General features: G+C 62.4%; 3 protein-coding genes and 1 long non-coding RNA gene across 4 annotated transcripts; 3 read left to right on the plus strand and 1 right to left on the minus strand.

Moving 5' to 3' along the window:
* The first annotated feature begins 63 nt into the window (after positions 1 to 63).
* GBA2 (glucosylceramidase beta 2) lies at positions 64 to 11,510 on the plus strand. The gene is made up of 17 exons (XM_080572719.1): positions 64 to 283; positions 1,940 to 2,031; positions 2,313 to 2,428; positions 2,575 to 2,793; positions 3,646 to 3,885; positions 4,195 to 4,297; positions 5,711 to 5,864; positions 5,953 to 6,078; positions 6,181 to 6,365; positions 6,542 to 6,646; positions 7,110 to 7,217; positions 7,504 to 7,655; positions 7,773 to 7,879; positions 8,005 to 8,147; positions 8,232 to 8,347; positions 10,413 to 10,604; positions 10,685 to 11,510. The coding sequence occupies exons 1-17, from the start codon at positions 108 to 110 to the stop codon at positions 10,994 to 10,996; spliced, it is 2,646 nt and encodes an 881-aa protein (XP_080428845.1). The 5' UTR covers positions 64 to 107; the 3' UTR covers positions 10,997 to 11,510.
* A 100-nt stretch (positions 11,511 to 11,610) lies between these two features.
* LOC308185072 (avidin-like) lies at positions 11,611 to 13,921 on the plus strand. The gene is made up of 4 exons (XM_080572733.1): positions 11,611 to 12,259; positions 12,433 to 12,646; positions 13,554 to 13,674; positions 13,742 to 13,921. Exons 1-4 carry the CDS (start codon positions 12,188 to 12,190, stop codon positions 13,773 to 13,775), a joined length of 441 nt encoding a protein of 146 aa, XP_080428859.1. The 5' UTR covers positions 11,611 to 12,187; the 3' UTR covers positions 13,776 to 13,921.
* Positions 13,922 to 14,060: 139 nt separating this feature from the next.
* On the minus strand, positions 14,061 to 20,807 carry LOC308185073. Its single transcript, XR_013943095.1, has 4 exons — positions 20,666 to 20,807; positions 18,388 to 18,636; positions 15,585 to 15,659; positions 14,061 to 14,639 (listed from the first exon to the last, which is right to left on the minus strand). It is a non-coding gene; the product is annotated as an uncharacterized lncRNA (long non-coding RNA).
* Positions 15,680 to 19,106, plus strand: LOC308185069 (avidin-like). The gene is made up of 4 exons (XM_080572730.1): positions 15,680 to 16,877; positions 16,974 to 17,175; positions 18,404 to 18,524; positions 18,612 to 19,106. The coding sequence occupies exons 1-4, from the start codon at positions 16,656 to 16,658 to the stop codon at positions 18,655 to 18,657; spliced, it is 591 nt and encodes a 196-aa protein (XP_080428856.1). The 5' UTR covers positions 15,680 to 16,655; the 3' UTR covers positions 18,658 to 19,106.
* Positions 20,808 to 20,886: the final 79 nt, after the last annotated feature.

The raw sequence follows: 20,886 nt of genomic DNA on the forward strand, positions 1-20,886 counted from the left end.
TCAAAGAGAGAGGGGGGCGTGGCTACGGGACCGGGGGGGCGTGGCCAAGGGGGGGCGTGGCGCGCCGGTGAAGAGGGCGCGCCGGGAGCGCGGCGGGCGGCGGGGCCATGGCGGACGCGGGGCCGCTGATGCGGGGCTACCAGGGGGCGGCGCGGGGCCGCGGCGTGGCGGCGGCCGGCTGGCGGCTCTGCCTGGCGCACCGCTTCCCGCAGCCGCGCCGGCCCTACGGAGCCGGGGACGTGCCGCTCCGCGACGTCCTGCGGCACGTCGGCATGGCGCTGCGGTAACGGCGGCGGCGGGTGGGGGGGGGGGGGGAACCGGGGGTGGGGAGACCCGGGGTGTGGGGGGGGGGGGGGAGGACCCGGGGAGGGGACGGGGTGCGAGTCCCGGAGCCGGGTGGTACATCGGTGTCCTCGCGATGTGGTGCTCGGAGTGCTGGGGGGGAGGTAGGGGGGGGGTGATGCTGCGTGCTGGGGGCACCGGGAGGCGCTGGGAGCACTGGGAGGCACTGGTCTGCCCCCCCCTCCACTCACCCCATCACCCCGGAGCGCCGTGCCCGCCCCGGTACCCGTTCCGCGCCGTTCGGTGTTTTCTTTCCTCGCCGTCACCGTTTGTCTCTTGTTTTTCCACGCTCGGCCTTGCTCCCGGCCTCCCCCGGAGGCTCCGGGCGGAGGCCGCCCCTCGGCTCGCCCGTCCCCTTCCCCAGCTCGGTGGGGACGCGCCGGCGGCGGCTCCTCGGGCAGATCCGGGGGAAAGGGATTGGGGTTCAAAGGGCTCGCTCGGCAGCACGAAGCTCCGCGTCAGCCGCCGGCACCAAGGACGCGGCCAAGGCTGCCTCCACCGGTCCCTTCGTGCCGCCAGCCGGGAGGATGGGGCCGATTAGATCCTGGGTGCTGCTGCACAGACTGGGGGTTCAGGCTGCGGGTTCGAGCTGCTGAAACCTCGCGTGTTGGCACGGCCTCGCCTGGTGTGGGTGTCAAATAAACGGAGACCCCTGCCTCTTGCACAGAGGGGCCGCACTGTGGGGTGCCCTCGAAGGCTGTCGTGGCACCTGGAAAGCTCCTGCACCATCCCAGGGTGGCCGTGGGGTACCGTAAGGGGACACCCCAGGCCTTTGGAGGATGCGAAGTGGGGTGCTGACCCCCCCTGGGGTGGGAGCTGGTGCCCCCAGGCTGCCCCTGCGCAGCCCTGCGGGGCTCGGTGCCCCCGCGCGCACCGGGATGTGCTGGCGGCACAGGGCGCCGGGGCGGGCTGGGCGCTGCCTGGACGGGTTTTAATTCCACAGCCTGCATGGAAAGCAATGCCCTGTGGACCCGGCGTGGCTCGTCGTGCTGCAGAGCAGGACGGATTTCTCCTGCTTGTAAAATCCCTGTCCTCCCCGCTACGTGCTGCTGGGAGATCTGCTGTAGGGGGACCCGGGTTCCCCTGTCACCCCCCTCCTAAGGGTCCGGGTGCCCCTGGGCAGCAGCAGCAGCTCCGGGTGGGCTCCTTCCCTCCCCGAGCCAGAAACCCCCCATGGAGCAGCTGGGTGAAGGCACGTTTCCTCGGGGGAGCGCGCTGCCAAACCGGGGCTGCCGAGAGAGGAGCAGCGGCAGCAGATGCAGCCGCAGATAGCAGCAGCGGGCCGGGCCGGTTCTCCTGGTGCCTCCGACCTCCGCCAGCAAAGCTGGCCTTAGCCTCCCAAACCAGGGAGCAGGCTGCCGTCGTCCCCAGATTTGCTGGAAAGCCTTTCCCCGTTGCGGTCCCTGTTGGACGTTGTGCTGCGTGGCTGTGTAGCTGTCCTGTCTGGTTGCACAGGGCCTGGCGCGTTCAGCTCAGCAGCAAGCACCAGTGTGGGAGCACAGCCCGGTCATCCAGGGCCGGATCTTCAGCAAGGAGATCTCCGGCGGGTACCGCCTGGCTCAGCCGTGCATCACCCTTCCTCCTGGTTTCCTTGCAGGTATTTCAGGTGGTGGTACAAGAAAACCTGCATAGAGAAGAAATCTGCCTTCATCGACCTCATGTGTGCCGTCCCTCTACAGCAGATCTACGGTGAGCTCGGGTTTGGGCGCGGGGTGCTGTGGGAGGCGAGGGCAGCATCCACCCCGCTGGCGAGGGGACCCTGCGGGCACCTCCCTGAGCCTGTAGGGGAAACAGGAGGGGGGCAGCAGGGGCTTGGCAGGGTTAATTTGGGGAGCAGGCACCTGTGTGGGGAGCGAGGTGGGTTCTGCTGGGTGGGAAGGGGGCTGCGTGGGGCAGCCAAGGCATGAAGGGGGTCGAGGGGGTGGTGAGGTGGCCGGTAAGAGGGGAGCACTGATCCCTGTCCCCCCCAGGCTGCCCGCTGGGCGGGATCGGCGGCGGCACCATCACACGTGGCTGGCGGGGCGAGTTCTGCCGCTGGCAGCTGAACCCCGGGAAATACCACTACGGGACGGTCATCGCCGACCAGGTAGGGCTCCGTGGCTCCTGCTCCCCAAAACGCCGAGCTCGGGGAGCAGAGCCAGCACGGGGCTGCACGCTGCGCCCAGCCCGTGCCGCCGAGACCCCCGCAGCGGGGCTCATATCTCGCCCCCCATGTGCTCCTTTCCTCCCCAGTTCACGGTGTGCCTGCGTCGCAAGGGGCAGACGGTTTACCAGCAGGTCCTGTCCGTGGAGAAACCCAGCACGCTGCAGGGCTGGAACTGGGGATACTGCGGGCACTACGCCTTCTACCACGCGCTGTACCCCCGCGCCTGGACGGTCTACGAGCTGCCGGGGCAAAACGTGGTGCTCACGTGCCGACAGGTCTCTCCGGTCATCCCCCATGACTACAAGGTGAGGCAGGCCCCGAGCATCGCTCTGTGCCCTGGCATGCTGCTGTGGTTATGTCCTTGTCCTGGGAGGAGCATGGGGACGAGGTGGTTTCTTCATGGGGATGGTCCCAGTGCTCCCGGAGAGCTGCAGAGATGCTGCCGAGGCACTGCTTGAAGTCAGCCAGGCTTTCCTCCTTGTTAATTCTCTTTCCTAGCCTGGACTTTTCTGTCCCGATATCCCGACCCTGGTGCCAGCTGCTGGCAGGGTTTGTTACATCCTAGGCCGGTGCTGCCAACCCCTGGTTGTCCCTTTCAGCTCCGGCTGCTCCTTTCCCTTCTCTGCGCTTTCACACCGTGTCCTGCTTATTCCCTGCCCTGGCTTTTTCTGGGTGACAATCCCAGCTCCTGCCCACCCCGAGGGGCAGGCCCTGCCGCCCGCAGGCTCCGCAGCAAGGCGTGAGGACACCCGCAGCCCTCACGTGCGGGTCAGCCGGGCTGGGTGCGCTCGCTCAGCTGCTCCTGAGCACGACAGCTGCCTTCTGCCTGACGTCCCCAAGGGAAGGGCTGCTTATTAGCTGGGGTTTCCCAGCTGGGCTTTCCCAATGCTTTTCCCATCTCCACTGCTCATCCCCAGCCCCAGGCGAGGGTGGGAAGCTGCCGACAGCCCTGACCTCGCTCTTACCCCGACGGGGCACAGGAGGCTGGCAGCAGGTGCCAGCCCGCGCTGAGGCACCCGCCTGAGCCTGCAGCACCGCTCTGCGCGCTGCCTGCTGTCTGGATTTGGGCACCAAATGCTCCCCACATCCCCTCACCTCGGCAGTCCTGAGCACTGCGAGCCCTACATGTGTGGCATTGTGTCCCCCCCCCTCCCCAGGACTCCAGCCTGCCGGTGGCCGTGTTCATCTGGGAGGTGGAGAACGGCAACGAGGAGCCCGTGGAGGTCTCCATCATGTTCAGCATGCAGAACGGCATGGGCGCGAAGGAGGACAAGAGCGGGGGGCACTGGAACGAGCCCTTCGCCCTGCAGGAGGGCGGCGAGCGGGTGGCCGGCGTCCTGCTGCACCACTGCACCCCCACGAACCCCTTCACGCTTGCTGTGGCTGCCCGGGAGAAGGTGAGGGCTGGCAGCAGGGCCGGGGCTGTGCCGCGGGCAGGGCTGCTCGTGGCGGCCCTGGGTTAGGGACAGCCCTGCAGCTGGGTGTGCTCTGCGGGGTTTTGCAGTAAGAGAAGCTGTGGGTGAAGCTCACGGGTCTCCAGGAGAGCAGGCTTGGAGGTGGCACAGGTGGGGAGCAAGTTCAGGGCTGTAGGATTGCTGGTGGGTTGTTGCTGCCAAAAGTACAGCTCAGGGGGTGGGGGGGGATCCGATCGCATCGCCTGCTCCTTTGGGGTGGGAGCTGTTCCCTGATGCTCTGCTCATCCCCAGGCTGGCACGGTCGTCACCCACCTCACCGCGTTTGATCCCGCGGGGTCGGGCAGGGACGTGTGGCAAGACCTCCTGCAGGACGGCAAGCTGGAGTCCCCCACCGGTGAGTGCTGCGTCGTGGGGGTCTGGGGGCAGGGGGCTACAGGGTGCCAGCCGTGCCGAGCTCAGCAAGGGTGGGTTTCCCTTCTCCTGGGGCCCTGTCATGGCCATGGGATGCATGGTGTCTGCAGGAAGCGCCCCCAGGAGTGGAGGGAGAATCAGTCCCCGTGGAAGGGTCCTTCCTGTCCCTTTGTAGGGTGCAGGGAAGAGCACAGAGGTGCCTTTGAGGCTGCCAGCTGCCCCGCGGGGCTACTGAGCTGTGGCTCCAGCCCTGCTCTCCGTGATGCTGGGGCCTGTTCCCGGCTCCAGAATTAAGGAACTTAAGTAGGGTTTAGTCCATATCCAAACTCCCTGCTCTCTGTCGTGCTGACCTTGTGGCTCCCCACGAGCTGCTTGCACCGTTTCAGGGCTGTTCTCGGACTGCATTAATTGCGCGTCCCAATGTCCCGTCCACCTGAGGTTTGTGTGCCCGGCCGCCTTCCTCGAGTTCACGCCGCCAGACCCGCCAGCTGAGCCGGTTCCCATTTGCTTAGGGAGCGCTTAGCAGCTCCCGAGTCTCGGAGCCGGCACAGTGTGCTGCCCTCTTGTTGCTGCGAGGGTTTCCTGAAGGTCTCTGGTATTTCCTCGTTGCTTCTGCGTCATCCTCAGCTGCCTGCTCGCTCCCGCAGCAGGCTGATGGAGCGGGGCAGCACCTCGCAGCCCGTGCTGGTAACCTGCTGCCGCCACCAAGGCTGGCCTGCAAACGAGATAACGCTGACGGATCTGCAGTGCTGGCACCGTGCCTCTGCAGGATTTCGTGAAGCTTGAGTTATGTCATCATTTGCATAAATATTTCTGGAAAGCTGTCTGCTACCTGCCGTCTGCAAGGGCACGCGGAGCTACCGGGATGCGGTCTTCCTTCGTGCACGCTCGGTGTTATCGTCGGCAGGATCTGTGCTTCTGTGAAAATTGTTGCCTTAATGAGTTTACCTGCTACACATGTCAGGACCAGCATATAATTACCTGCTCGCCTGAGGGTGCTTCTTAAATAAGGGCACAGTTCAAGCACCCTTCGGAGAGCTGGAGGCGATGGCTGTCACCACAAAGTGCCGGTGCCTGGGCTGGCAGCCACGCGGTCCCGGTGACGGGGTGTGCCAGCCATTCCACGCGTGCCTGCTGGTTTTCCTGCCTCATTTTTTCCTCTGCTTCCATGACTTTTTTTTTTTAACCCCCTCCGCCCACAGCAGGTATTTTTGCCCTGGTTGCAAAAAAGCAGTTACTCACGTGCGCTTAATGCCATCTCCAGAACGCAGTGGATGTACCCTGCGGGGTGCAGGGTGCTGGGGCATGCCCCAAAAGCCTTGTTCCCCTGGGGCTCTGTAGGCTTCCCTAGACACTCGTGGACTTTTTTTTTTTTTTAACCTAATTTTCCTGGCAGGTAGAAGCAGGGCGACAGCAAAGGGGGAGGTGACGGCAGCCGCCGTGTGTGCCACCTGCACGGTGCCCGCACGGGGCCACCAGACGCTGGAGCTGGCCCTGGCGTGGGACATGCCCCGCGTCCACTTTGGCTCGAAGGAGAAGCTGCACCTCAGGTGGGTGGCCTGGGGACAGCTGCTGGGGTGGCCGGGCTCCCTGGGGCGTCCCCTGGGCTGAGCCCTGACCCCAAAGTCCTCTCGGCAGGCGGTACACGCGCTTCTTCGGCAGCGACGGAGACGCGGCTCCCGCCCTGTCGCGCTACGCCCTGGCGCACTACGAGGAGTGGGAGAGGAAGATCGACGCGTGGCAGAAGCCAGTCCTGGAGAACAGGTGGGACGGATGGGGACGGTGACCCCGGAGGGGACAGCAGGGGGCCACAGAGGCTGATTTATTTATTTATTTTTTTTTTCCCCCCTCTCTCTGCCCCCGCAGCCAGCTGCCCTCCTGGTACAAGTCGGCGCTGTTCAACGAGCTGTACTTCATGACGGACGGGGGCACCGTCTGGCTGGAGCTGCCCCACGACTGCCTCCCCCAGGAGCTGCAGGGGCCGGGGGTGGCCAGCCTGTCGCACCTCCTCCCCGTCCTGCGGGAGTACGGAAGGTTTGCTTATTTAGAAGGTAACTCCTAGGGACACGACGGATGGTCCCAACTGCACCCTCCCCATCGCTTTCCCTGGGCGGTTTTAGCAGCCCTCATGGGACGAAGCCCTGCGTGGCACAGGGAGGGGGGACTGCCTTTCCTGATGTCTCCGTGGCACGTCTCCCCTCCCTCACTGCCTCTCCGGTGCTTGCAGGGCAGGAGTACCGCATGTACAACACCTACGACGTCCACTTCTACGCCTCCTTCGCCCTCGTCATGCTGTGGCCCAAGCTGCAGATCAGCCTGCAGTACGACATCGGTGAGTCGCCCGGGAGCAGGCGGAGGGTTTGGGATGGCTTCTGCTGGTGCTGCAGAGCCAGCATCCCCCTGCAGCCCCTGTACTTGAGCCCTTGGATTTGCAAACCCCCCGTGCCGTGCCCTGTTGGTGCCCCTTGGCATCTCCGTCTAGCTCTGGGATGTGTTCTTGCTGTGCTGGGGCAGTCCCTGATCCCAACAGGTCTCCTCGTGCCCCTCCAGGAGAAGCGTGGGGCTGTTTCAGACCCTGATGCTCTAGATGGGCTTGGAGGCTGCTCTCTACCAGCAGGGAGCTGAGCCCTGTGCTGGGGACTGAGCCCCCTGGGTTTCCCTCCCCACCCTGGCTGATGCCACTGCCTTGCTTACAGCCACATGGGGTCCTCAGGCTTGGTTTCGTCGCACGGGGTAGGGACCACGGGGCTCGCTGCAGTGTCTGCTACCTTGCTAACACCCCGTGCCCTTTCCAGCCGTCACGGTGATAAACGAGGACGTGGAGCCCCGGCAGTACCTGATGAGCGGCCAGACAGCCCAGGTGAAGCTGAAAAACGTGGTGCCCCACGACATCGGGGACCCAGGTGAGGGGTGCAGCACGTCCCTTTCTCCGTAAGAGATAGAAGTGATAAGAGGCTTGGGTGATAAGAGGCTTGGGTGGCCCTGGAGGTGCAGGATGGGGATGGCAGCGTGTGCTCTGCATGGAGCCCGTGCAAGGGAGACGTAGGGATGGTGAGCGGCAGCAGGAGGGCCGCAGCGGGTGCGATACCTTGCTTCAGTGCTGCTTGGCGGTGGCTCTTTTGGGACCTGGCTCTGAGCGGGGCCAGCAGCTGCTCGCTGCCCTGCTGCATCCGCTCCGTCCCTGCGCAGACGACGAGCCCTGGCAGCACGTCAACGCCTACCTGATGCACGACACGGCCAACTGGAAGGACCTGAACCTGAAGTTCGTGCTGCAGGTGTATCGCGACTACTACCTGACGCACGACGCGCCGTACCTGCGGGACATGTGGCCGGTCTGCCAGGTACGGGGGGACGCCCTGGCCCTCGAGTGGTAGGGGTGACACGGCACCTCCTGGCTTTCCGCGGGAGATGGGAGACATCCCGAGAGGGGCTGTGCGACCTTCCCCTGCCTCCCGCAGGCCGTGATGGAGTCGGAGCTGAGGTTTGACACGGATAACGACGGGCTGATCGAGAACGGGGGCTTTGCTGACCAGACGTACGACGCGTGGGTGGTGAACGGAGCCAGGTGAGGAGGAGGGCGGGTGATGGAGAGCAGGCCCTGGGGAGCGCAGGCGCTGGGGACGCGCTCCCCATCCCTCCTGGGAGCTCCGTGCGTCGTTGCTAATGCTGCTGTCCTTCTCGCTCCGGCAGCGCCTACTGCGGCGGGCTGTGGCTGGCGGCCGTCCGGATGATGTGCAAGATGGCAGAGGTGCTGGGGGACGAGGAGACCCAGCAGAAGTACAGCGGCATCCTGCAGAAGGGCAAGGAGGCCTTCGAGAGGATGCTGTGGAACGGTGCGCGCTCGCCGGTGGGAAACCACGCCGGGAGGGGTGCTGGGGGTCTGCTACTGATTTACCCATTTTTCTGCTTTGTTCCAGGGAAATACTACAACTACGACAGCAGCGGGAGCGACACGTCCAGCAGCATCATGTCGGACCAGTGTGCGGGGCAGTGGTTCCTGGGGGCTTGTGGCCTGGACCAGGGGGAGCTGGAGGTGAGAGGGGGGACGGGGGAGGCTTTGCTTGCAGCAGGGTGAGCGCCGGCTGTGGGTTTGGGGGGGCTCCCGCACCTCCTGTGCACGGGGCAGCACTGGGGTGGAGGCTGTCTGAGGCAAATCAGTGCGATAATGAGTGCTTAGGAACAGGCTGTGTGACAGGAGCCTGCGGCCTCCTCCAAGCCTGGCACACTGCTAGCCAGGTCCCGCTGGGCTCTGTTCTCAGCAAAATGGTATTTGTTTTTAAAAAAAAAAAAAAAAACGGAGAAAACACGCGTTTCCACATGCTGTGCGCTGCCTGGTATGAAGTCCTAAATGAGTGTCGGAGGAGACGAAGGCTGATTCGGGGCCCGACGGGCCGCAGCTGTTTGGTTGCGAGGGAAGAATTGGCTGAAGACAGCTCACATGCAACAAGGGGCAGTGAGAGCAGCGGCGGTAAGGTAGCGCCGGGGACGCAGCGGGGCGGCAGAGAGCCCTGCTACGGGTTATTTCCGAGCAGCAGAGAAGTGACGGACCCCGCTGCTGGAGAGCAGAGCTGTGCGGTGGTGATGGAAGCAAAGCGCAGCCCTGCGGGTGCCTGAGGGCCCTGGGTCGCTTCTGCTGGTGCTGAGAGGTTGCCCCAAGCGCCCTCCCCTGCGAGCGGCCTGCGCTAAGCGCTGCGGGATTTGGGAAACTGCCCTCCTGCAGTTACTCCAGCCCTGTGCCGCAGTGCTCCAGCAGCACTTTTGGATGCAGAAAACGTGGCACAGTCCAAAATCTCACCTCTTGTTTTTGTTGACGTCGGATTTTGTTGCTTAAGGTGTCGTTCTCTGCTGTCTGGTGAGCTTTGAGCTTGCTGAAGGCTGCACTGGTGAACTTCTCTGTTTACTACGGTCATCCAGTTTTTGTTTTTTTGTGGGGTTTTTTTGTTTTTTTTTTTTTTTTGCACGTGTTTTGATCCCTTGCCCTGCTGGCAGCACTCCTGCTTGTAACGCCTTCCTGCTGTGTGTACAGGTCAGTAATGGAATGCAAAGTAAGAAAAATTGGTGACCTCAGCCCTGAAGAAACTCTGCCCCAAACCATCCCGCAGGAGAAGAGGCTTCCCAAACAATGCTTGTGCTTATCTTCAGATCCAGAGCCACGCCAGAAACATGACTGTATCGGGTGCTTGGCTTTAGCATGGACAAAAGGGACCCGCTGCCTTTCCCTGGATGAGTCCACAGAAGCCACCACGTTGGCCTGCTCCGGGGCAGTGACCACCCCTGCGCCAACGCTCTTTGGTTTTCATCCCCAGCAAACCGTGGAAAAGCATTATTTACTTTCAGCTGCGTGCAGGGGCTCTTTGTCCTCATGCAACTGTCTCTGCTGTTTGGGCAGCTGGCCTCTTCATGCTCGGGTTATTCTCTTTTGGTTTGGTTTTGCAAGAGCTTACTCAGCTCTCCGACCTGTCGTGAGCTTTTGGCTGCAGTTTGTTGAATAACTTGTTTTTCCCCCCATCAGGTGGGGGTGCGGGGCAGGTTCTGCACTTCCTCCCCTGTTCTGCAGAAGCGGCTGTTTGTTTAGCGAGAGCCGCTGACCTTTCACAGGCCTTTAACTTTTACTAGGGGTAAAAGTTTCAAGCCTCTCGTGCCAGACCCAGCGAGCCCCGGGACGTGCCGCGGTCCAACCTCAGCACCATGCTGTCCCAGCTCGTCTCAACCTTTGGCTGGGGCCGTGGTCCTGCATCGCTGCCTGATAGCGCAGCTGAAGGGATTGAAGTCCTCTTGAAATCAGTGAAAAGCGAGCCCTGATTTCTCTTCTTCCACTGAGCTGAATATAAATTTCCATGTCCGTAACTGGGAATTCAAACAGGGCAAGTCAGAGTGTGGCCAGCCTGTCACCAGCTTTGGCCGGTGGCTTTGGGGGTTTGTGGACCATGCATGCTGGAGGTGTCCCCTGCCTCCACCAGGAAGCAGGCATGAAGTTCTGCATCTCCCCTGAGAAGCTGCTTTTCTCGGGGGAAGCAAAAGGCTTTTTGCTGGCGTTCTCCATCCCGTTTCTTACGGAGAAGCTGCTCCCTGGCCACCAAGCCTCTCTCTCCATGCAGGTCTTCCCCAAGAGCCACGTTATCAGCGCCCTGCAGACCATCTTTGAGAAGAACGTCATGGGCTTCGCCGGCGGCACCATGGGGGCGGTGAACGGCATGAGGCCCGACGGCGTGCCCGACACCTCCAGCGTGCAGTCCAGCGAGGTGTGGATCGGCGTCGTCTACGCCTTGGCCGCCACCATGATCCAGGAGGTGAGGGGAGGTGCCGCGGGTGGAGGTGGCTGGGGTCCTCTCCAGGCGGTGCAGATGCTGATGGTTTCCTCTTCCCCCAGGGGATGGTGCAGGAGGGCTTTCACACAGCCGAGGGCTGCTACCGCACGGTGTGGGAGCAGCTGGGCATGGCCTTCCAGACCCCCGAAGCCTACTGTGAGAAGAAAGTCTACCGCTCGCTGGCTTACATGCGGCCCCTCAGCATCTGGAGCATGCAGCTGGCCCTGGAGAGCCGCGTTGGCCGGGCACCCTGTGCCCCCCCGGCCTCCTCCAGCCCTGTGCCTGGTGGCACCGAGCAAAGCATTGGGGATAGCCCGGGCCCGGTGGCCTCGGCTGGAAGGCAGGGACCTTGTCCTGTGCCTCCCTCTCTTTAAGGATGCTCAACTTGCCCTTTCCTTCCCTACCTCCTCAGCCCCTAAGCTACCTGCCTCTCCCCTTGGGGGGGCTCCCGGCCCCTCCTTCTGCACACGAGGGGGCCGGAGGCACGCGTTGCATCCCATCACCCCTGCGGCCGATGGGGAGGTGCTGCTGTGCCCTGTGCTGTCCCCTCCCCGGTGCTCCGGCAGCCTGCAGGACCCCCCCCCTGCACCCCTCGTGGCCAGGAGCAAGCGTGACCTCTCCTGCAGGCTGTGGCTGGTAGGGTACGGGGCCGGGTGCAGGATGCACCACCCGCACGTAGACACACGGATGCTGTAATGCGCGGCTCCCCGGGCTGACCCCCGCAGCTGGGGGGGGTCCGGCTGGAACAATCCCTGGGGGGCCGCTGACAATCCCAGCCCCGACAGCGCCTGGCCTGGTCTGGCACCGTGCCGTGAGCCGGGGCGGGCAGGGGAGCAGGTTTTAGAGGATGATTATTTTAAGTTCTTAATAAACTACTGTCCAGCTGTCTGTCTTGTGCTGCCTGGGGTGGGAGCAGAGGGGGGGGTCTTGCCCTGAAGGTTGGTGATGGGAACTAGAAGTGAACAAGAATGCACCAAAAGGTACCGAAATGCCACCAGGCCGCGTGGGAGGCTGCTGGGGCTGGCCCAGTGACCAACGTGTCACCAGCTCCTGGGTCTGAGGTACCGGGGACAATGTGGCTCCTGCAGTCACGCACTGACGGCACCAGCGACGACTGGAAAGCCACCAGGTGGGGCAGGGCAGGGGCACGGGGCCTGGGCAGCGACCCGCTGGGCACGGTGCTCTGCACCCCTGGCACCAGAGCGGGACACGGAGGCATGTGTGGCCCCCCCCCCCCGCAGGGCCACAATTATGTTTCCCCCTCCGTCCCTGCAGGGTTGGCACCAAATCTTCACCTTCCTGCACCCCTGGGCGTGAGGGTGGCCCCACGGGGTCCCAGGCTGGTGACGATGCACTGGATCCCGTGACCCCTGCCCCGTGGCGTGGCGGCACCAGCAGTGGCACCCACGTCACGGCGTCCCCTGTGCCACCACAGGCGGTGGCCCGTCACCACCGGGTGACCCTTGGCGGGAGGCCCAGAGGCACCGCGCAGCCCCCGCCGCTATAAACGGGGCCGAGCGGGGCCGGAGCTGCGCAGGCAGAGCCCGGCACCGGCAGGCGCGGCCATGGGGAGCCTCCGCTGCTGCCTCCTGCTCGCCCTGGCCCTGCTCGGCCTCCGCCCCGCTGCCGCCGGGAAGGTGAGGGCTGCTGGGGGCCTGCCCGGCCGTGCCGTGCCGTGCTGAGCTGTGCTGAGCCGTGCCGTCATGGGGGGTGAAGCACATCTGGCTCTGGGGTTGTGTGGTTTCGGGGTTGCGTGCTTGTGCCATGCCGTGCCGTGCCACACTGCCCTGTGCTGTCCCCCGGTCCCCAGTGCGACCTGCAGGGCCTCTGGAGGAACGAGCTGGGCTCCAACATGACCCTCTTGGCCCTGGACATGGACGGGACCTTCTCCGGCTCCTACCACACCGCGGTGGCAGCCACCGACAAGCAGATCCTGGTGTCCCCTCTGCAAGGAGTCCTGCAGCCCCCCGGCACCAAGGGGCAGCAGCCCACCTTCGGCTTCACCGTGCAGTGGCAGTTTGCAGGTATGGCAGCGCTGGCATGGTCCTGTGAGAAAAATCTCAAATAATTTTCTTCAGACAGGATCTTCTGTGAGGCTATTTTATTCATGATTGCAATGGCGGGCGTCCTGCCAATCAAGAGCGCATTTTTGTAAACAAATCATAACCTTTTATTCCCTATTACCCAACACCTGATCACCTCCCGTTTCCTCATGCCTGAGTACTACAGGCTCACAAGCTACTCAACACTCCTCTATACCATATATGTACGATTTCTCTTTTTTTCAACCCTTTAATTTCCCCTTTCTTATGTATTGAGAACGTGTGATCTTTGTTTTACTGTTCTCACACTGCTCATCCTGTTTTTCTCAAGCTTCCACCTTATTTTGGAACAGTGAGGCCTTCTACTGTCCGCTTATCTACTTAGCATTTCTCTTTGTTATGACTACACAATTATCTCGGAATACAGAAAATTAGCTCTCTACTGCAAAAACACAACTTTGTTTCTCACAGTCCTGGGGCAGCCAGCGAGCGCTGTTGCCCGTCTGTCTGTCTGTCTGTTGGGGGCTTTTCATAGGACTGTCTGTCTGCCCTGGCAAAGGGGAAGGTGGCCAGGGTGTTCGTCTGTTTGTCTGTGGGAAAGGGCAGGGGTGTCCGTCTGTCTGGGAGCCGCAGTAGCGGTGTCCATCTGTCTGCCCAGGGGAGGGATAAGGGGTGTCTGTCTGTCCATAGGAAAGGGCAGGGCTGGTGCCCGTCTATCTGTCCGGGTGATGGGGAAGACTTGCACCCTGGGCGCATGGCAGGGAGGTCCGTCTGTCTGCCCAGGACATCTCGCAGGGGCGTCTGTCTGTCGGAGGGAGGTGGCCCAGGCTGCCCCGCTCGGAGCCACCAGCGCTGAGCCCCCCTCCGCCCCCCGTTTCACCCAACGCAGACTCCACCACCGTCTTTGTGGGCCAGTGCTTTGTGGACCGCCGCGGGAAGGAGACGCTGGAGACCGCCTGGCTCCTGCGGGAAGGGGTCCCCTCCCGCAGGGACGTCTGGAAGGCCACCAGGTGAGCCCAGCCCTCGCTGCCACCCGGCAGCGCCCACTCCCACCCCACTGACACCGCTTCTCCGCAGGGTTGGCACCTCCGTCTTCACTCGTGTCAAGTGACTGGGACCCAGCCGCCTGCGCCCCGCGGTCCTGGGGCTCTCCGTTGTCCTGCTGCCCACCGGCTCCCTCCCAGCGCCTCCCAGCGCTTCCCAGCGCCTCCCAGCGACCCCGCACCACGAGCCAAATAAACCCTCCTGTGCTCAGCAGAGCTTTGCCCTGTGTGTCTCTGTTACTTCCCTGCAGCCGAGCTCGGTGGAGGAGGCAGGCAGGGGTCCATCCCCTTAACAGGGACAGGATGAGGCTGTGACACAGCCATCGAGGCGTTTATTCCCCTGGCAGCACCCAGGGCACACCTGGCCATGGGACAAGTGCCCTCCGTGCATGCCCGAGCAGTCCCTTCACTGAGTGCTGTCTGCCTCAGAGCACCCTAATGCCAGTGGGGACAAGGTCCCTGGTGCCAGCAGCCAGGGCGCTGCGCCCGCAGCCCGACGGACAGTGGGGACAGCAACTGGGTCAGTGGGCAGTGGGGGACGCACGCTTACAGTGACTGCCGGCTGCTGCAAGTGAAAAATTCACTCCTGCACGCTCCTTCCACTCCTATCCATGCGCAGCATTTGGTCCAAGGATCTGCTTCAAAGGAAGGCGAGAGTTAGGAAAAGGGGCCGCGGGCTGGCCGAGGCAGTTGCCACCCGCACTGCACACTGCAAACTGCTCCAACCCGGGTCCCCCACAGGCAGCAGCTCCTGCCCGGTCACCTGCTCCTGCGTGGGCTCCTCTCCACGGGCTGCAGGTCTGGCCCAGAATCTGCTCCGGCAGGGGTCTTCCACAGGCCTCTGTCTCCGTCGGTGCAGGCCCACCTGCTCCACCGTGGTCTCCTCCACGGGCTGCAGCGTGGAACCCTGCTCCACCGTGGTACTCCATGGGCTGCAGGGGGACTGCCTGCTTCACCATGGGCCTCACCACAGGCCGCAGGGGACTTCTGCTCCAACGCCTGGAGCACCTCTCCCCCTCCTCCATCACTGACCTTGGCGCCTGCAAGGCTGTTCCTCACGCCTCTCACTCTCCCAGCTGCTGTGAGGTGCAGATTTTTTATTTTTTTCCCCCTGTCTTAAATATGCTCTCACAGAGGCACAAACAACATCGCTTATTGGCTCGGCTCCGGTCAGCAGCGGGGCCCTTACCTAACATGGGGCAGCTTCTAGATCCTTCTCACAGAAGCCACCCCTATCGCCCCCTGCTACCAAAACCTTGCCACATAAACCCACTACTCAGAACCCCAAGTCCTCAGCACCCAACTCCTCAGCACCCAGCATTTCAGCACTCAACTCCTCAGAACCCAACTCCTCAGCGCCCACCACTTCGGATGCCAGCGGGGCTCCGTGGGTGGCTGCAGCACCCCAGGGCCGGCCCTTTCCCGTGGCTCCCTATCAGCTGCACACCAAAACCAAGCTTTTCGGAAGGGTCAGCCTTGTCCCCAGGGTGGGGGCCGCTGTCCTCAATGCCATCAGGACGTCACCAACCACAGCGTGCCCGTGGGCTGTGCCAGATGGGTGAGCCAGCAAGGGCAGGCTCCCTTACCTTCTGGCCTCGTCCTCCATGCTGGAGCAGCACACGGGTATCATATTGGACCGGCACCACCCGCACTGCACACAACTACACATCCTTCCTGACCGAAATACGCACATGAAACCCAAAATGAGCACATACCTCCTGATTCCCCAGCCTGTTTCCTAGCCCTGTAGGCACACACCCTCCCTCCTACCCTGGCCCACAGCAGTTGGCCCAGCACCCCCCACCCACGCACCCACACACATCCTTCAAGTCAGCAGATTACATCCTTGCAGCAAAGCAGAAAGGAAATCTACTGACAATGGGCGATGTTTTCATTCAGTCTAGTTGTTTCCTTTTCATGACCTTTCATGCGCTAACTCGTGAAAGGATTCCCTAAAAAAAAAACCAAAAGAATTAGTAGTATTAATCAGTGTCTCAAAACTGAATCCGTCAGTGCCCAGCACCTCAATGCCCAAAATCTCAGCACTCGGCTGCAGGCAGGTGAGGAAACCACTCCGGCCAGATTCCCCGCAGGTTGCTTCCTGCCTCCCGGAGCTGGAGTGCCATCAGGGTAATGTGATAAAGGCAGCCACAGCCTAGTGCTGAGGTGGGAGAGGAGCTTTCGAGCAGCAGGCGAGCCTCCCCTGCTCTCCTTCGCTGGCTTCTCAGGAGGGTCTTGCAAGAGCCTGAGCTGCCCCGTCCCCAGCAGCTGTACGGGTGGCAGGGGTGGTGGGGTTTCAGCTGGCCGACCTCTCCTGCTTCATCCTTGAAAATATCAAATTGCAATCTGGTGGAGGAGGAGGAGGTGTCTTGGTATAGAGCGTGTTCAATACGATTCAAAACATCTCAAGCAAGGTTCCTGTCGCATTGGTGAATGAACCTGATGCCTCTGGCTCTGCAGCAGTGGAGGGAAGGCAGTGGAGAACGTTACCTAAGCCCCTTCCTTGCGCTGACCCCCTTTCACTGCCAACTGCTGCCTGCCCCAACTGAAATCAGAAAACAAATCACGATTACCATGTATCTCCTGGTTTCCAACCTATTCCCCGGGCTTGCAAGCCCTTGCAGCAGCTCTGGTCCCAAGTTTGCTTTGCATGATGGAGCTGGGAAGGAGGAGCGGGCTGGGGCATTGATGCTGACGTCCCCGGGGGGGCTGGTATTGATGTTGCCGGGCACCCCCTGTGCAGCCTGGGCATGGCCCCAAGGCAGCCAAGGGGCAGCAGAAGGACGGGAGCATCCTCCCCAAAAAGAGTTTTCCCTGGCTGAGCCTCTGTGCTGCCAGCCTCCCCGCAAGGCTCTGGTTAAACACCAGCAAGGAGGGACAGTTTCAACATCGGATTTTGGGAATCTCTATCTGCAACCACATCTTGTAGGGGTGGGAATGGCCCATCCATGGTGGAACCACCCCGCTTGCTCAACCAAGCCCTGGGCAGAGCTGACACCCGCAGCCCCACGGCAATAAAAAGGCGAGGGAGCAGGCGGCGGGCAGAGCCCTGCAAGGAGCACAGCCCGGGCACGGCCGCCTGTCCGCCTGCTGCAGAGATGGTGCCGACGACCTCCCTCCTGCTGCTGCTCAGCCTGGCTCTGCTGGCCCCCGGCCTCTCTGTCGATCAGGTAAGGTGATGGGGATGGGGATGGGGATGGGCTGCGGGGCTGCTCCCCTGGGGGCTGCCCTGCCTCCTGCCGAGCGCTGAGCCCGCTCTGCCCCAGTGCAAGCTGACCGGGAACTGGACCAACGACCTGGGCTCCAATATGACCATTGGGAATCTGAGCTCCAAGGGCGAGTTCACCGGCACCTACCACACGGCTGTGACAAGCACGACACAACAGATCAAACTGTCACCTCTGACAGGAATCCAGCACAACAACACCCAGCCCATTTTTGGCTTCACTGTCAACTGGACTTTTACAGGTTCTTCTCCTCTCCTTGTGGTGTCCCCAGTGCTCCCATCCACTCTCTGTGCTTTCTTCTTCTGCTCTGCCCTCCCCTGTGGTGTCCTGATGCTCTGCATCCCTGCCCTGTGCCAGCCTTGAGGCTCTCCTGCCCTTCATGCAGCATCCTCTAGGGCTCCCCACCTTAGATGTCCCCAGAGCTCCCCTATCCCCTCCCATGTCCCCATTGTTCCCCCATGCCTGCCCCACAGCTGCTTGGTTGGTGTCACCTCCTGGTCCCACGATGCAGAGGAGGGGTTGGAGATGAATTATAGAAACATGGAACGCTTTGGGTTGAAAAACATCCTAAAGACCACCTAATTCCACCCCCCTGCCATGGGCAGGGACACCTCCCACCAGCCCAGGCTGCCCACAGCCCCATCCAGCCTGGCCTTGGGCACTGCCAGAGATGGGGCAGCCACAGCTTCTCTGGGCAGCCTGGGCCAGGGCCTCACCACCTCTGAGTGAGGAATTTCCTCCTAACACCTAATCTACATCTCTCCTCTCTTAGCTTAAAGCCATTCCCCCTTGTCCTATCACTCCACCCCCTGACAGAGTCCCTCCCCAGCTGTCCTGTAGGCCCCATTAGGCACTGGTAGGCTGTTGTAAGGTCTCCCCAGCCCCCTCAGCCCATCCCCACAGCAGAGGTGCTCCAGCCCTCTGAGCATCCTCGTGGCCTCTGGATCTGCTCCAACAGCTCCGTGTCCTTCTTGTGCTGGGGGTCCCAGAACTGGGTGCAGGGCTCCAGGTGGGGTCCCACGAGAGCAGAGTACAGGGGGATGATCCCCTCCCTCCCATGCTGCCCACGCTGTGTTGGTGCAGCCCAGGACACGGCTGGCTTGCTGGGCTGCAGGCACACATTGCTGGCTGATGTCCAGCTTCTCCTCAACCACCACCCCCAGGCCCTTCTCCTCAGGGCTGCTCTCAGTGCATTCCCCACCCAGCCTGTATCTGCGCTCGGGACTGCGCGACCCAGCTGCAGCGCCTTGCCCTTGGCCTTGTTGAACTTCATGAGGCGCACAGAGGCCCACCCGTCCAGCCTGAAGCCCACTGCTGTCTGCTCATCTCCATGCAGCCCCTTTCCCCCCATCCCTCCCTGCCCACCTTCCCCAACACCACCGTCCCCAGAGGGCAGGGACAGCCCGAGCGAGCTGTCCCCAAGGAGCCACGGCCCCGGCCACGCTCCCCTCACCTGCCCTTCCCCGCAGATTCCAGCACCGTCTTCACGGGCCAGTGCTTCGTGGACAAGGACGGCAAGGAGGTCCTGAAGACCATGTGGCTCCTGCGGTCAGATGCCAAAAGCATCAAAGACGACTGGAACGCCACCAGGTGAGCCCGGGGCAGAGGCACAGGGCCCGGGCAGCGGCACAGTGGCCCCGTGCTGCCTGCCTGACGTCTCCTGCTCTGTCCCCACAGGGTCGGCACCAACGTCTTCACCCGCCTGCCAAACAAGATGGAGTGAGGGTGGCCCCATGGGGATCCCAAGGCTGGTGAATGGCTTATAGAGGCCTTGTGGTACCTGAAGGCAACCTACAGGACAGCTGGGGAGGGACTCTGTGCCAGGGGGCGGAGTGATAGGACAAGGGGGAATGGCTTAAAGCTAAAAGAGGGTAGGTGTAGATCAGATTTTAGGGAGAAATTCTTCACTCATAGTGTGGTGAGGCCCTGGCACAGGCTGCCCAGAGAAGCTGTGGCTGCCCCATCCCTGGCAGTGCTCAAGGCCAGGCTGGATGGGGCTGTGGGCAGCCTGGGCTGGTGGGAGGTGTCCCTGCCCTTGGCAGGGGGCTGCAACTGGGAGGTCTGTAAGGTCCCTCCCAACCCAAAACACTCTGTGACTCTGTGATTGTATGACAATACCTGGGCACGGACGATGCCCCTGCCTCTCCTCACAATAAAGCTTTACTGCAAACACCTCTGGCTCCTGTCACCTCCTGTCCCTTTGTGCTATGTGTGAGCCCTGGCTCCCATGTCCCCCCCGTGGCATCCCACTGCCGCTCCCATCACCCGTCCCTAGGCCCTGACGCCCACCCCGTGGCGCGGCGGCACCAGCAGTGGCACCCACGTCACGGCGTCCCCTGTGCCACCACAGGCGGTGGCCCGTCACCACCGGGTGACCCTTGGCGGGAGGCCCAGAGGCACCGCGCAGCCCCCGCCGCTATAAACAGGGCCGAGCGGGGCCGGAGCTGCGCAGGCAGAGCCCGGCACCGGCAGGCGCGGCCATGGGGAGCCTCCGCTGCTGCCTCCTGCTCGCCCTGGCCCTGCTCGGCCTCCGCCCCGCTGCCGCCGGGAAGGTGAGGGCTGCTGGGGGCCTGCATGGCCGTGCCGTGCCGTGCTGAGCTGTGCTGAGCCGTGCCGTCATGGGGGGTGAAGCACATCTGGCTCTGGGGTTGTGTGGTTTCGGGGTTGCGTGCTTTCGCTGTGCCTTTCACTTGATCCTACCAAACTGTTCACCTGTGTCTCAGTACCCAGCTTTTCTAGCGCCCAACACCTCAGCGCCCAGCACTTCACCACCCAACACCTCAGCACTGAACACCTCAGCACCCAACCTCTCAGCACCCAACTCCTCAGCACCCAACTCCTCAGCACCCAACTTCTCAGCACCCAACACCTCAGCACCCAACTTCTCAGCGCCCACCACTTCGTATGCCAGCGGGGCTCCGTGGGTGGCTGCAGCACCCCAGGGCCGGCCCTTTCCCGTGGCTCCCTATCAGCTGCACACCAAAACCAAGCTTTCTGGAAGGGTCAGCCTTGTCCCCAGCGTGGGGGCCGCTGTCCTCAATGCCATCAGGACGTCACCAACCACAGCGTGCCCGTGGGCTGTGCCAGATGGGTGAGCCAGCAAGGGCAGGCTCCCTTACCTTCTGGCCTCATCCTCCATGCTGGAGCAGCACACGGGTATCATATTGGACCGGCACCACCCGCACTGCACACAACTACACATCCTTCCTGACCGAAATACGCACATGAAACCCAAAATGAGCACATACCTCCTGGTTCCCCAGCCTGTTTCCTAGCCCTGTAGGCACACCTGATGCCCAGCGTCTGAGCACCCAGGTTCTCAGTACTCAAAGTCTCAGCGCTAAATATCTCAATACCCAACACCTCAACACCCAACATCTCAACATCCAATATCCCAGTACCCAGTATCTCAACGCCCAACAGCCCAGCACACATCTCAGTGCCTTACATCTCAGTACCCAACATCTCAACACCCAAATTCTCAACATGCAACATCCCAATGCCCAGCATCTCGGCACCCGACATCTCAGCACCTCAGGACATGGATATCCAATATCTCAGCACGCAAATTCTCGGCATCCAACAGCTCAGCACTCAGCATCTCAGCACCCAATTTCTCACTGCCCAGCATCTCAGCACCCAACATCTCACTACCCAGTGGCTCTGGGCCCAATGTCTCCACCCAGTGTTAGTTCTCCCAAGTGGATGAAGCCAGGGAGCTCCCATCTCACCAGGCAATTGAAGGCTGCTTGGTCCTGCTCCTCTGCTGCTCCCCTTGGCTCAGCCCTTTCTGCAGCCTTGCCAAGCGCAGACTGTCATCCTGGGAGGACGGAGGAGTCCTTGAGCCAGGTCCCCAGCCCTGCAGAGCACCACTCATCCTTGGTGGGGGCCATACCCCAGGACTGTGACCAGCATCGCTTCCCGCTGGGGTGCACAGACTTTAATATCTTGG

The sequence above is a fragment of the Anser brachyrhynchus genome, assembly GCF_964034855.1.
Source record: "Anser brachyrhynchus genome assembly, chromosome: Z".
Lineage (NCBI taxonomy): Eukaryota > Metazoa > Chordata > Aves > Anseriformes > Anatidae > Anser > Anser brachyrhynchus.